The following is a 15,034-nucleotide window of genomic DNA, read 5'->3' as shown; positions in this document are numbered from 1 at the left end:
TACGAAAATTCTGGACAAGGCTAGAAAAGGCTTTTGAAATGCAATTGATGCGTGACACGTCATGCTGCAGACACATTCAGTTGCGTACCCAGGAGTCCCATTCCACTACATCCTTTCCCTAACGCTGGTTCAAAAAAGTACCCATTCTAATGATACACAGATTTTCTGGTATCTGACACCCACATAAAGGTTTGAATCACGTAATAAGTAGTACCTTGTTAGGCGGGAGTTGAGTTGACAGCTTAGTTCACTATACTGGGTCTATATGGTCTGGACTCACAATCCGTGAACGCACCAAAACGTTGAGTATGTGGTGACCTTGAGGGATGATCTCAATTGGCTGCATGATCGCCTGTGCGCCGTTGTGTAAGCACCTTGTCCTCTGCTTACTCTCAACCGTCATTTTTGAAATTTGTGCACTATTTGCCTGTTGTCTGGATGGATCGTGTGCACCATTTGAAGAAAAAAACTCCCACACCGATGTAACCGTGAATGCTACTGAAGGAGTGGGCGAGTAGCAGGTGGGTTTTCTCGTAAATTCACTTTACGTCTATTGAAAACCAAGGTTTATTACGGAATTTGTGGGATCGATTTGTAGCATTTTTTTACATTTGAGCGATAATCATTGAGTATCTAGGATGGTTCAAGAAGACGCGTTCGAAAAGACGGATATTCAGTTTTTATGAACAAGATGCACATGAGGGTTTTTTTTCCTTGTCCGATAGTCTGTATCTGTTCAGTTGGTGTTTTCCAACGGTTAACTCCGGATACGGAATTTGATCGATTTGTAGCATTTTTTTACATTTGAGCGATAATCATTGAGTATCTAGGATGGTTCAAGAAGACGCGTTCGAAAAGACGGATATTCAGTTTTTATGAACAAGATGCACATGAGGGTTTTTTTTCCTTGTCCGATAGTCTGTATCTGTTCAGTTGGTGTTTTCCAACGGTTAACTCCGGAGCAAAGGCCTTCTTTCTTTCACCGGTAGGCAGTCGAATGCAGTGTGTTTTTGGCCGTGATGGAACTCGGCACATCCGGTTCCGTGGAAGCTTGCACTAATGCTACACTAAGTCAACAGTTGGCTTGTCCTACGATTATCATGACTTCGCACTTCTCCTCACGAAAACAACTTAAGACTTGATGATTTCTGCTCGTTTATCTTCGCCAGTCCAGCACCGAACTGTCCGTAGTTTCGAAGCAGCCAACACAATTGCAACAACACGATTGCATTTAAGGATTTCCCGCCGAAAACGACAGCTGTTCATTCTAAGTTCTACCGTAAGATTCACGTTTTTAAACACAACTGCTGCTGGGATTTCCCACTTCACAGAGGCTCAAACCGTGTACCTCAAGTCTAATTATTGTCATAGATTGAGAAGTACGCAACACGGTCCATAATGTCACCTCTTTGACGCCTCTGACATGGATGGCTGTTCAAATGAGACCAGTTTGCCTGGAGATTCCCAATACTAGATCCAGTTATTCGGGCAGAGTTCAAGCGCCTGTGGTGCTCTCTGGAAGTCAGATGATCGACACAACCGGAAAAGCCATTGTGTTTTTGACGTGTCCGGCGAACCGAGCGGACCGAACGGTAACTATTCAAGCGTGGAAACTCGTCTGTTCATCATGGTCAGTTGCATCATGCGTGTACTGTTCGCATAGCAACAGCGTGCTGGCTTCGCATGCTAAATATCTGGAGTTCAGAATCTAGTGAACAGCAGGCACTACTGATGAACTATGGTAAAAACCACATTTCATTCTAATGCCGTCTTGATGCGAATCACTCGCAGAAATGTCGTCTTGACAGAAAGATTACTGTTCACTCAACGGTGATCTAGGTATAAAGGTTTAGTGCGTAGTAGAACAACTACCTTGTCAATTAGATCACATAATCGGAATCTTGAGAAGAGCAAAACCGGTCGTGGGCTGTCGAATAATTATCAGCAACATTGTGAGTGGTTTTTTTATGAAATTATGCTGCGATATCTCGAATATCGTGCCAATTGAAACATGAGGTGGCCTGTGTGTAGCACATTCAGTTGGAGAATATCATAAACAAGAGATTTAGTGGGGTCTCTAGTGAAAACAAAGTTGATTTTCAAATGAATGTAATTGTTGAAGGCCTGTAGAAGCTTTGTCGAAGGTGGAAAACCGGGATCGAAGCAACCTCATACGAGTCGGCGAATCCTTCCTAGATTATCCAATTCAGCACAACACAGCTACCCCGTCAAATTAATTTAATCACTGGCGACCGGTATGGTGGGACAATACTGAGTGTTCCTTCGGAAACTAAAAGGATATTCTACCCGTATTGTATCAGTCGAAATCCAAAAACTAGAAATGCAAATTCTCCGGTCAAATTTCCCCATTCACTTTGGCGATAGCCTGCAATCGTTCATATCGTTCAGCTTTAGCACACCTTTCGGTGCCTAAATGCCATGCCACCCAAAGGTTGCACAAGAGCTGGGATACTGCCAGGTCGCTCAAGCCTGGACAGGAGAAGTTGAGAGGCAGAGGTTGGGTTCGAACCACGGACCTTCCGGTCAGTAAATTCGCGTTCTAACCACTTGCGCCACCTAGCCCCGATAGCCTGCAATAGTCCACATCAGATTTTAGGTGGAACCATTGATTCTAAAGCTTCTGGAATTTCCCTTATTGGATATTTGATAGACCGCATTGCTTTCATGAAAATGTTGCAAATTCGCTGCAGTGCTCATCAAGCTGTGTACAGGTTCATGACGAACGTCTCTTTCTCATTTGCTGCTGAAACTGAGTTGCCGGATAGTCCTTAGCTTACATCTACGTCAAAATAAATTGTCTACATTCATTCACTTTCCTTTGTCTGTTGGAACTGTTTACACTTCCAGTTTTTCGACACGGAAGCACCTCTGACGGTAATCGTCCTTCATGAAAGACAGCATTTTTCTTCCTCATCAGGATTTGTCACTTCGATAATGACAAAAAGCTGATGACGTCACTTAATTAAACTCTGATATTTGACTCATTTTAAACCATTTTAACTTGCGAAGACCCAGTTGGAGTGCACAGTGGCTGCTCTGTTGCAGTTATTCTTCACCGTATGCCAAAGGAGTGCTTCTCAGAATATCTCCCTCCGATCTCGTTTCTTTGTCTACCCACATCGGGGCTTGTCACTTGTAATGAAGCTGTGAGGTTAAAATTCGATAAACTGACTGAAACCTATTCAGCCAAAGCAAACAGAACGTAAGTGTAGGCGCAAATGTGGTTGGTTAGTAGTATATTTAGTAGATTGACGGAAGTGGGAATGAAACGGAGCAAGTCTTATCTGTTATTCCTCAATAAATACACTGATTTGCATACGAGCTAGTGCTTGTTCTCGGGAGACTAACCGCAATTGCTGTACTGACACGATATAAAAGAGATATCGGGATACATTCCAAGGTTGCTAAATTCTCTTCAAAGAGACTGGCATCCACGGGTGACACAAAAAAATCTTAGCAGAATATCTCGTTTGTGATAGTGGTTCACTAGATGTCCTGCACACACACACACACACTCTAGTTGTTGTATCCGCACGCCCCCCACCCGAGCGCACCTACTTAGACGAATGTGTTGTAGTCTGGAGTTCCTGTGAATTCTAGCACAATATTTGATCCTATGAACTCCGAAGCACATTGAGGGTTCTCAGCCGGGCTGGTCCAGAAGCTGGACAGGTCACAATCAGTTAGATAAATGTGAGGATACCTTCAGGTAGGCGTCTATGTCGCGCATGATCTCAGAATCGCACGATCGCTGACTCAGCATGGTTGGCCACACCTGGTGGGCAAGAGAACCGCCCTAATTTCCAGTCACCCCTGTTGGGCGAATGTCCTGGCGATGTATTGGCCAAGCTGGGGAGGGCCGGACCGTGGAGAACTAACAGTGGACAGGGCTTCACAAATCAGGCGGGTCCCCTTGTGTTTGTTGCTTGTGCCATAGATCGGGCGGTGGTGATACCCGTCGTGCATGTAAGCAAATTCCTATCTTCCTGGTCGTCTCCTCGTTGTGTGTCTCGTCATCTGGTATGCTTGCTAACTTTCGTCTGCATTGATATCCTATTCACAGACAGAGTCTGATGGTACTGCGAGTCGTCCGCTTCTTAGTTACTGATCCGACAACGCCGCATTCCACGAACCTCGTGAAAACCTTTTAGATGCATCTGGACATCTCTAAAGTGCGGCAGTAGGCACTTCATTTGCTTGTCGGAACAGCTGCACCTTCAGGGTGCGTGATGACAGGACGGATGCTTGAGTTTTTCCCCAGTCTTGACTGTTGTTCTGTGAGTAATGCCATGTTTGTTATTCCCTAATTTCCTCACTTAAGCAAGAGTTAGTTTACTGTAAAGTATTTGCAAAAATGCGGTGGCTATTCAGAACGCCATCAGGTGCGCATTCATAGTGTCCACATGCAGACAAGCGGAAGCCAGCTGGATGGCAAGCGTTCGCGATTATAATCGGTTTTGGGAATCTTCGTTCATATATGTGTGCACCTCATCGGGATGCTCGCGCGGTTATCCCTAGGTCTAACACGTGACACACAGATCACTTGTACCAGTCTGACGAGCGTACGCTGGACACATTCGTCCCGGTTGTTTTCGGTTCCACGAAGGAGATCCCTGATTATCGTTGGTTAAATTTGCACTTGATGCTACCATTAATGGCGTACGTGTTGTAACTGACAAGTTAGCCATCTTGTGTGCGATTTTTAGGATCGTATTATGGCTGTTCCCAACTTATCAATGATATTTGAAATGCTATGATCCAGACGGACTCAGCATACTAGTAAGGTACGATTCGTGACACGTAATAGCTTCACAGTGCAATGAGGTCAATATAAGCCTATTTTCTTGTTCATTCGCAGTTGGGCACAGACTTGATGGGAAGAATTTTCACACTTGCCACGGGGGGAAATGAGCAATCAAAGACACGAACGTTCGCCACCTTTCACACAGTCTTCGTGCACCGTAAGGAGCATACCGTCGTGTTGTCCTCGAGCGTAAATTCTTGTGGTGTTTATAATTCAACGGAAACACTGGGTGATGGTGAAACCCTTGGCTGGTCGCAGTGAGACCACTATCTGATATACCTGCACAACATCTGTTTGGATACAGCTTCAATCGGTCGCGATTCCTGTGTCTGGCGTCTGACCAGTTCAGCAAGCTATTCGACTAAAGAAAGTCGACAGATTATGCGCTCAGTAATGAAATCGTCAAGTTTCTTAGATAGGATTTACTTTCTTGTTTGCTTGTTAGTTCTTTTCTTGTCGTGTCGCTCCGGTACTGGCAATCAAAGCAACACTGTTGGCCAACGAACTAAAGGGGATCTGATGATAGTGCTTCATTGGTAGTTCCAGACCATGCGGAAAAGTTTCTTTATCAACATTCAGCTCCATGAATTTTGCTTGTCTGTCCAATAAAACCGTGTATTAAAACTTCTTTGTTCCGTTGTTTTCATGGGGGTGCGTTTTCCGCCGAGGACCTTGTGGCAAACAGGGTATCGTAGACAGATTGGGCACATATGTTAAAAAAAAAAAAGTAAATCGTACCGCGGGTTAGGTCTCATTCGAATGTGATCACCACCTTTCAATTATTCGACATTGCCAATTCGCGGAGTACACAAAGTTTAGTTTACCGATTGGTAAGTTTTGAGAACTAATGTCGAAGCCGACAAAGTAGGACTATCACAGTGTACTTCGTGCCGAATTTGAAGATATGATTCTCCGAAGATCAATACCGGAGATCAAAATCTTTGTACCAGGAAGTTCCGAAGTTAGAGTTACGAATATCAATGTCTCATAGATATCGATGCGTGCTGTATGTCGCCTTTCGCTTCCAGACACATCTAGTTAAACAAAAAGGTTTACTGACTTAAAATACCAATAAGTACTTTATTTCCTTATCGCACGAACCTAATTAATCATAACCGTTTAATTACGAGAAACCTCAACCAATAGAATGAAAACCGTGATCTGTCGTACGTAAACTGTTCATCCCTGTTAGGTTACTCGACGATCCCCAAGAAGGACAAAACCGGCTGTGGGTTAATTTAGTCCAATTTGGTTTCAAGTGGAACATAAGGCTGACGGAAAACCGGGAACTGTGCCTACCTGATGAGCTCCAAGATGGGCGAAACTGGTCGTGGGCTGTCGAAGAATTTTCAGCAACCTTATGAGTAGTGTATTACGTCTATCCATGTATCGCGATATCTCGAGTATCGTATCAACTAAAGCATGAGGCGGCCTGGTGTAGCATATTCAGTTGCTTAGAAGAACATCATAAACGAGGGATTCAGCTGAGTGCCAGGTAGTCTCTGGTCAAAACCTAATTGTTTGTGTTTCACTACTACCAAATCAGTTGAGACAAAATGAATCAACCTTAATTTTCAATAGTGTCATGTGTATGCCGCTTTTTAGCTACCGTTCGATAATGTTTCTTGTGATTTACGGCTTTCTGCTCATGCGTTAATCTAGACTGTAAATTCTATTGTCTTCTTCTTGTATGAACCATTCTGGATCGGGTGGCAAACCTTTGGAATCTAAGATGGCTCTCCCGAGTCTATGGTATCATCATGGGAGGATATAGTGCGGCATTGGGGTGCTTCCGGTCCTGAGATATGAGGTAGGAAAATCAGCATTTATTAGATAAACGACAAATTTCCCAATTTAACCTTTCCTATTATCTAGCAGTTATACGGGTGTAGTGAAAACACGAAATCAGAAGTGCTGAGTGGTATCCTCTGCAAGGCAGTCGTTCATGGTGAAAGAGAGAAGGTCTTTGCTACGGAGTTATTTATTAGAAAATGCCAACTGAACAGTTACAGACCAGTGGACAGGGGAAGCAATACTCTCATATGCATCTTGTTTACAAAAACTGAATACCATCCTCTCTTTGGACGCGTCTTCCTGAACTTTCCTGGATATTCACTGACTGTTGTGCAAATCCAAGCGAATGCCATAAAGCGACTCCACAAATTCCCTAATATACCTCAATTTTTGAAAGACGCAAAGCGGATTTGAGAGGAAACATACTACTCGCATGCTTCCCCCATCAGTAGTATCACCATTACAATGGTAGCGGGGAATCGAAATGACTTTCTAAAACAACGGAGCATACACTCATTCGGCACCCATACTTATTCCCCTTACTCTGCAACTGGCCACATCACGAATTCAAAACACGTGGTCCGGTGGGATTCTCCTTCGTCTGCGCCACATACCCATGATTGCATAGCATGAAATAACTGAATTGCTCGCATCTTGCAAGTAAGCTAGTGGCTATGTTCTTCTCCGAACTGGGGTTGTTGATACGCCCATTTTCAACCATTTGTCATCAAGGTATTTGGATTAACAACATGCATCCTGAAAAGCCGAAATAGTTTGCTGTCTACCTACAGCAATGTCTTTGGAGATGCACGGTGTTTTTTTTTCGTAAATTACTGAGTTTTGAAAGACTCTTCTTTCCCAGATTCATTGATAATGGCGGTTAATTCAGCTGACCGGAATATACATAACATTCCAGCTTAGGCTAAGGAGGATCTGATGGCTATGTGGAAGTTCAGAAACGGAGTTTATTGGTGCATCGGTGATGATAGCCATAATACAAATCAGAAGGTGTATGCACTAATAAAAGTTAGTATGGTGGACAGTGGTGGGTTGTGACAGGTATAAAAATAAATACGATGCGAAAATGGGAGCAAGTCAAAGGAGGAACTTATCGTCTGTGTGAGTTCCTTGACGAAAGTCCGGAAGGTGGGAAGGTGTTTTCTCCGCAGTTAGACTGCTACACGTGTTGCATAGTTGTCCGTGTACTTGTGGGGAGTGGTTGATTTCCTGCTCCCTGCGCGCACGCGAGTCTGCGTGTGCTGACTGTGTTCGGTTTCCCTATATGCAGGTCAGTTTGCGTGTACGTGAGTGTCAGCACATGAGTTGTTGCTACGCTCACTAGACGGTACAGAAAATCGGTGTCCGATGCGTGACGTGTTTGTGAGCATGAAAAAAAGACAAGTCTCATGATCCAGTGAGCGGCTGTGAGCTGAACGGTCAAGTATGTGGGTGACCGGGTAGCTACAAGTTCAACCCAATCAGAAGCTCCATTCCTCAACAAGTCTACAAAACACGTATAAAGTGAAAATTTCGCTTCCACACCCTGATTATCTTCTTGAAACAACGAAGCAAGAATAAGTTTCTTGCTCCATGAATCTTACTTCAGAAAGGGGTGTTCGTTTGCTAAAACTTCATCTATCAACTTTATTAATAAATCCGTATCGTCAGAAATTTTGTCGTATTTTTGTGGACAGAATCAGCTGCGTGAATCGGTTGCTCAATAAACTGCAGCTCTTTCGATTCACTTCCTGAAACTCTACAACTCCGCCTCACCTTCAAACCCCGAGCACTTGGGTCAGGTTTCCGATCATGTTATCGGCGCCCACGTGTTTCTTGCACACATCATTTCTTGCGAAACATCAAAAACCATACTCTTTTTTGGGTTGTGGAAGTAAGACAGACAAGCGGAGGTCATTAGCCCACTCATCCGATTCCTCGGGTATGACAACGCACCCGTGCAATTGGGGCACCTGATCAGAAGTTCACCCGATCATCACAGGGATAAAAGATGAACAGATGAATTGAGCTAGAACAAACGGACTACTGACTTGGCGGTAATGGCGGAGGGGGAGACGCAATTGGAAAAACCGCCGCAAAGTCGCCAACCGAACAATCGAGACATATCGGAGTCATCTTGTGCAGTCAGGACGTGACGGTGAACTGTTCGCCTTCCCTTTGGTACCGGTGGCACGGAAGGTTTGCCTGAAGCAATACTTCAAAGTGACCTGTGTCAAACAACATTGCTGATTACAGTATCCGAGAGGGGATATGGTTTATTAACTTGCAGCAAGCACCGGTAAAAATTAGACAAAAAACATCGTTTCAGGTTCCCCATAAAAATCAAATGCAATTAGCTAACTTTTAAAGTAATCAATAATTAGCAAAATACACTCATGTGTAAACAAATCTGGTCTTTGGAAGACTCACCTGAAAGCCAATAAAGGCGAAACCGGTCGTGGACTGTCGAAGATTTTTCAGCAAGTAGAGTATTAAGTCAAATTAATAATGGGAATTGCCAACACCCAAATTTGCTGGGCGTATTATTTACAAATTACTGATTTTTTCCGACGAATAATAACGCAATTTTCTGGAAGAATAAAAAGTAAAAAAAAGTCCTTCTCCAGCTTTTGTGCGAGCTTTTGTGGCGCCACCTGAACTTACCCCATAAGTTGATGTGAATTGATCGACTGTAGTCGATGTTACTCTGTCTCACGAAGAGGACAAGCACAATTAGGGTATCCGTACTTTTGCTTTTTTTTGTGTCAGACAGGCAGGCCCATCCACTGTCTGGATTAAAATTTAATGTGTCGGGATGTAAGCTCACTGAAATAAAGATGAGAATGTTCCTCGGCTAGGGTAGTCAAAGTCGCTTTATTTATTCTCGGTCAATGATTGGTCTTACTTTTACCCTGAGCCTAATACCCGGACAGTGTACTAGTGGTCTCTTCTTGATCAGTCAGATAGCTCATAAACCATGAATAGTGTACCGTCATATAATACTTCCCCGTGCAACAGTTTCGTCCCCGGGAATCGAGATCCTGCAGCAGTGACATACATAAAGTGGTCGTTTCTGAAGACAAAGTTGGGTGAAACGGGTGTCAGCTGTCAGCTATCATCTTATTACCGAGGTTAGGAAGCTGGATAGAAAGCCTAATTAGAAAATTTTCCTTGGCGTTCCACTGCATCCTCGGACCCTCTCTATCTAACTCAATCTCCGGCCTTAATAACTCCCTGTATGTGCGACTGTTCCTTCCTCAATATCCTAATCCTTATTTGACCGAACCGTATTGTGTACATTGTTGCACTTTTAATGGCTGAACAAGTAACTGGTGGACCAAGAAAAGATCCATAATTCACTGTTCTGGTATCATGTTTTACATGAGATTCGGATGGACAAACATAAAAGTTTAACTAGGGTCTGTCAACCCAGCGAACAGCTGACTTAAACCGAGTGAGTAATCTTCTCGTTTGTTATCTAAATTTGTTTAGGTTAAGACACGGGTTAGTAAATGATTTCAGGGAGTGAACTAGCTAATTTGTAAACGATTCAGACTCAGTTTAATCAAAGTTGGTGTGGAGATAGAGTAATCTTCGGGCAAACCGCATTGTTTGGACAAAAACGCTCGGTAGGGAAGTAAAAACCACTGCGTATCAAAAGGCAACGGATAGTGGGCCATTTTGAACTATTTACCTCTCCATATTAAGTCGACCTTAAGTCGATTAAGGTCGATTAAGGCACCTTCTTTCCAGTGGACAGTGACTGGACAGTGACTCAAGCTGTCGGAGAGAACAGACTTCGAAGGAGCGGATATCCGGCCAGTTTGATCAGGCATCACTTAGGGAGGTTCGTGGTATCCGCGACGAAACCCAACAGGGAATAACTTTGGACTTTCGTTGCCTCATAAAAACCAGGAATATCTAAGTCCTTCGAAAGATTCCCAACACAACTAACATAAGAGAAGGGAACAATTCTGTCCTTTGCACTGAGAGGACCGCCTCCGGGCGAGCAGAACCAGGGTCTACGCCTACAACATCAAATGTAACGATCGCACCTAGGTCCATACAGGACAGACGACCAGAGGACTTTACCCGAGAATAAAACAAACAGGCCACTGGGAAACGTCGATGAATATCGTTACTGGAAGACAGTACTGGTGGGAGACGGGGCACCAAATACACATAGGTTATAGTCTCAAGTAGAGCATAAGGTTGACGGAAACTCGGGGACTGCGCCTACCTAATGAGCCCCAAAAAGGGGGAAACCGGTCGTGGGCTGTCGACGAATTTTCAGCAGCTTATGAGTAGTGCATTACAACCATATACGTGTATCGCGGCATCTCAAATATCGTAGCGACTGGAACATGAAGCGGTCTGGTGCAGCACATTCAGTTGCCTGGAAACACCACAAACGAGGGATTTAGCTGAGTTCCAGGTGAGTCTCTCGAAAAACCAAATTAGTTTGCAAATGAGTACATTTCGCTAGGTTGTGTTGAATTCTTGGGACGGGTCCTCGATTCACGCCACAGACACTGATGGCCGAGGCAATAGAAAGCGTCCCGATGCGATTAGAATAAAATAGGAGTATAGGTGGCCAGCGTTTGGAGAACCGTTTTAGTTCAGTAGCAGTGACAACAAGGTGGTGTGGTGTTATCAACGAAGAGAAATCACTTAACGGAAATAACTTAGATCTGAAGGGCTAAAGAAACAAGCTGACAGAATATTCCACGTTATCCCACTATTCTCCGCCCCACCACCCAACCAAACTGTTTTAGCGGTTACAAACAGATACAGACCGACAAAATTTACCATTGGCACCCGAGACGAATGATCGATCTAGGCATCGTGTGCCGGAAGATCAAGAACACTAGTCCGATAAAAAATGATTTGAAATCTCCCGAACACATCATCCTAAGAATTAGGCATTCATACTTATTGACAAGACCTTTACCCGCGAATTCAACGCTGATCTGGTGTGCTAACCGGATGAGACCTTGCTGACTAGTTCACGCTTGCCTTAAAACCCAACTAAATTTGACGACCAGCTCTCTTAGCCTGACGGAGCTTTTGTGTCGAAAGCGGATAGTTGTCCAGATGTGAAACCACCAATTGTTTAGAGAAAAGTCCTGTAACTACTGCTTCTCAGTCGCTTCTGGACTTTCCGATTGATTGATGATTCACTTATGTCCTTCCAGGCTCTACAAAAGACAAACATACTGAAAAGCTCCAACTTCGTGTGGTCACGATCAACCTTGAAATTTTTAATTAGGCTTTCCTCTTTAGTCCTCATACCAAATGGATATCAGGTTCAGATAACAGAGACAGACTATCTTGACAAAGTTCTGTTCAATGTAAGTGGTATAAAGCGCTAGCGCACCTTGTCCAATGGCAACAAACAAGGCTGCTGACTGCCTAAATGTGAAGCTCCTCCCCGGAAGCAAGTCAGATATGAGCTGCAATCAAAATGTGATGTCTGCTTTTATGAGCATGTCCTGATAGCGATGCAAAAGCTTACACGGGTAGATTCTCTACATTTGATTTTAGTCGGCAAGCTGCATTACCATGGTCCTCTTAGAATTCAACAAAAGAAATCAATATTTCGTCAAATTAAGGCCGCCAAATTTTGGTGTTGCGTCGACCAATCAGCAGTTGCTTCACTCAGACCGCTTGTCAGGTTTAGCAAATGAAAATCTACGATAGCTATCGATTGGTCAACTTGCACCGCATTCGCCTTTACCGCTAGATCAGCATTCCATTTGTTCCAGTTAGATCGATTTGTCTATATTGGATATGGTCGAGTGCAACTAGCCTCCCTCATCATACTACTTAGGTGCACCGGTGCGCTGTTGTGCCCGAGAGATAGATAACCTAGACTCCTGTTCTGCCTTACCCGTCGCACGCCGACAAACCCAACGAGAGAACGGCGCCTATTGCTTCCCACGCAACGATGTGAGCAAATTGGCGTGTTGGCGCGCTGTCTGGATGCTCGGAAAACTGGGCGCAATGCCCCGGTTCTGAGAATGCGACGGAGTCACGATGGACAAGTCATGTATGATTTACAGGACGGCAGTGGAAGATGGCGTAAAGAGTGTACCACATGTGACGGAAACTAAAATGCTGAACACAGTTGGACACAGGTTCTTCAACAAAGTCTATTGCGGATCACTCTGGCAATCGGAATCCCTCTGTACGACTTGCAACTCTGCTTCCATAAAAAAACTCGCGCCTAATCAACATTTCCATCTCAAAAGCTTATCTGTTTGACTCCAGTCACCGTGTATCTCGTTCTCTTTTTGACAATGCAACCGTTATTTTCACAACACCATTGCAGTCGGTTTCTGACCAGCGGCACATGAACTTGTCATGTGTTAACCAGGGATGCCAATCACAGAACAGCCTTTTGCTCCTAACATTGGAGGGTTGTGCATATAACCGATGACGATGCATGTATTCAGGTTTCTTGAACAATGATTTCTGGATCCCAAGTGAGATCTTGCAGGTATTTCCCCGATGACACGAGATGATAGTGTAACCCCATTCCTGGAGGTCAACATCACAATGAACGAACGAATGATGAACGAACTCGTTTCATGTAGTGTACCTTCAGAGGCGGGAGAAATCTCGCTTGTATGCTAGGGAGAGAAAGTTTGCTGCGAGCTGGTCCAGCTAAATATTTTCACACTGATCTCCAGCTACGGCCGGAATTAATTTCGGAGCAACTTTTCGTGGGCAGTGGGCGAAAATAACTATGAGCACGGAATGACGAATACTGGTGTTTGCGGAATCCCTCTAATAACTAAACTAGGGGAAAATTACTAAATAAACATCAATGTGGGGTTATAAATTTGAAAACACTCCGGCTACAGTTACTTTCTGGACATAAATCAGAGTGTCCATCAATCCATTCTCATTAGCCAGGTGATTTGTCAACATTTTGGCTCTGACTGCCTTTGCACACCCCCAACAGACCGATCGATCAATAGAAAGCTATCTGAGATATGCGTCGCTGTCAGACCCTGACGACAAATGCCACAGTGACCCCATTGATGGATTGCGAACTACTATCAGTCTCAAAGCCGGAGTTCAGCTACCAAAAGCATCCACTTAAGTGCGGTGGTTTGATTCGTTTCCTCAACTTACCTATCTAAAGGTTATGCCTGCTGTCAGTTGTCACGGGGCATCCTGTCTTTAGTTCGCCCAACCGTGAACACGTTCGTCTGTTCAGATGTGATATTTCAGGTGCCTCCAGTCTGTCCTAGTGGAGTAGTGGAGACGCTCTCACCTCGCATGTCAGATGCCAGGAGTTCAAACCCTGGCACAGCCGAAAATGAGGAATGCTGATGAGCTCTAGAGAGACACGAGTGCCGTGTTCCTCCAGGATTCACAAGGATAATTGAACCAGGGCACGAAAGGCACTGTTCGAACAGACCTCTTACTAATCCGGCAACTATCTGCGACTTTAGGTTGCCTACGCTTCCGTCCCAGTTATGGATGATCGCCCCTCACCAATCCAGTGCGCATTTACCGTGGATCCTCAGCCAGCAAATCCACCCTCCATAGTTTAGCTGCTCGATTCGTTTTAGTGTAACAAATTTTAAAGCGTACGTTGGTTCCTCTCACAATCAGCCGATGTGAAACTTGAGTTTTTATAAACTACTTACAAGTAGCTCGCTTTCAGCCATCCAGTCTTCCTCTATTCTTCTTATACTTGCTTATTAAGCATAGGCTGTTTGGTTCCACTCACACATCGTCTACCAAAGCCGGAGTTTTTAGTTCTACCTAGCTGTTCAATGCCACAACATTGCCTCACTTATTCACTGCCATTAGTCTCTTTTATTTCTCATAATGTTCTAGAGTAACCCAATGCCAAAATCGTTTACCTGTTCTATTTGCTAATTCTTTGTGGGTTACTTGACTTCGGTCGTCATTGCCTGATACAGATTGGTTTAGAATGGCCGAAACTGACGGATAACATCTGACCCAAAGATAACCCACGCAGTCAGAGAAACAGTGCAATAAACCACCATAAAAAGCAACCGATCAGTGATTATTTTATTTTATTCCATTCTATTCTATTATCATTTATTTTTTGAAGAGCATGGTCACAAACAAAAAGTGAATGCAAGCGACAAAAGCGAAAGCGTAACAGGAGAATATGGGAGAAAAGAGAGAAACGTCTCATTCGCAGTCATGCCACCAACAGCTCCAGTCAGATCAGATGAATCCCAACGTTCTATTCTACTCCTGTTCCAGATCCAGGCTAAACTGATCCAGCTGGACACCAAGTAAAACGGACGTGCAGTAATGCTAAATGATATGAGTTTTTAATCCAGGTACAATTCATACTGGGATGCTTCTTGTAGTAAAGATTGCAAGCCAAAGCAAGGGATCTGTCTTTTTGTCATCTGTCCATCTTTG

At 44.1% G+C, this 15,034-nt stretch overlaps 1 protein-coding gene across 1 annotated transcript; it reads right to left on the bottom strand.

Moving 5' to 3' along the window:
* Positions 1–1,965: 1,965 nt before the first annotated feature.
* On the bottom strand, positions 1,966–14,298 carry T265_03780 (hypothetical protein; the record flags this gene model as incomplete). The annotated part of the gene is made up of 5 exons (XM_009168333.1): positions 1,966–2,124; positions 2,421–2,537; positions 6,125–6,257; positions 10,572–10,852; positions 14,278–14,298. The coding sequence occupies 5 exons, from the start codon at positions 14,296–14,298 to the stop codon at positions 1,966–1,968; spliced, it is 711 nt and encodes a 236-aa protein (XP_009166597.1).
* Positions 14,299–15,034: the final 736 nt, after the last annotated feature.

This window comes from Opisthorchis viverrini (genome assembly GCF_000715545.1).
Source record: "Opisthorchis viverrini unplaced genomic scaffold opera_v5_60, whole genome shotgun sequence".
In the NCBI taxonomy this organism is placed as follows: domain Eukaryota; kingdom Metazoa; phylum Platyhelminthes; class Trematoda; order Opisthorchiida; family Opisthorchiidae; genus Opisthorchis; species Opisthorchis viverrini.
Note: the sequence above shows the minus strand (reverse complement) of the source record. Positions and strands in the feature narration are given on the sequence as shown.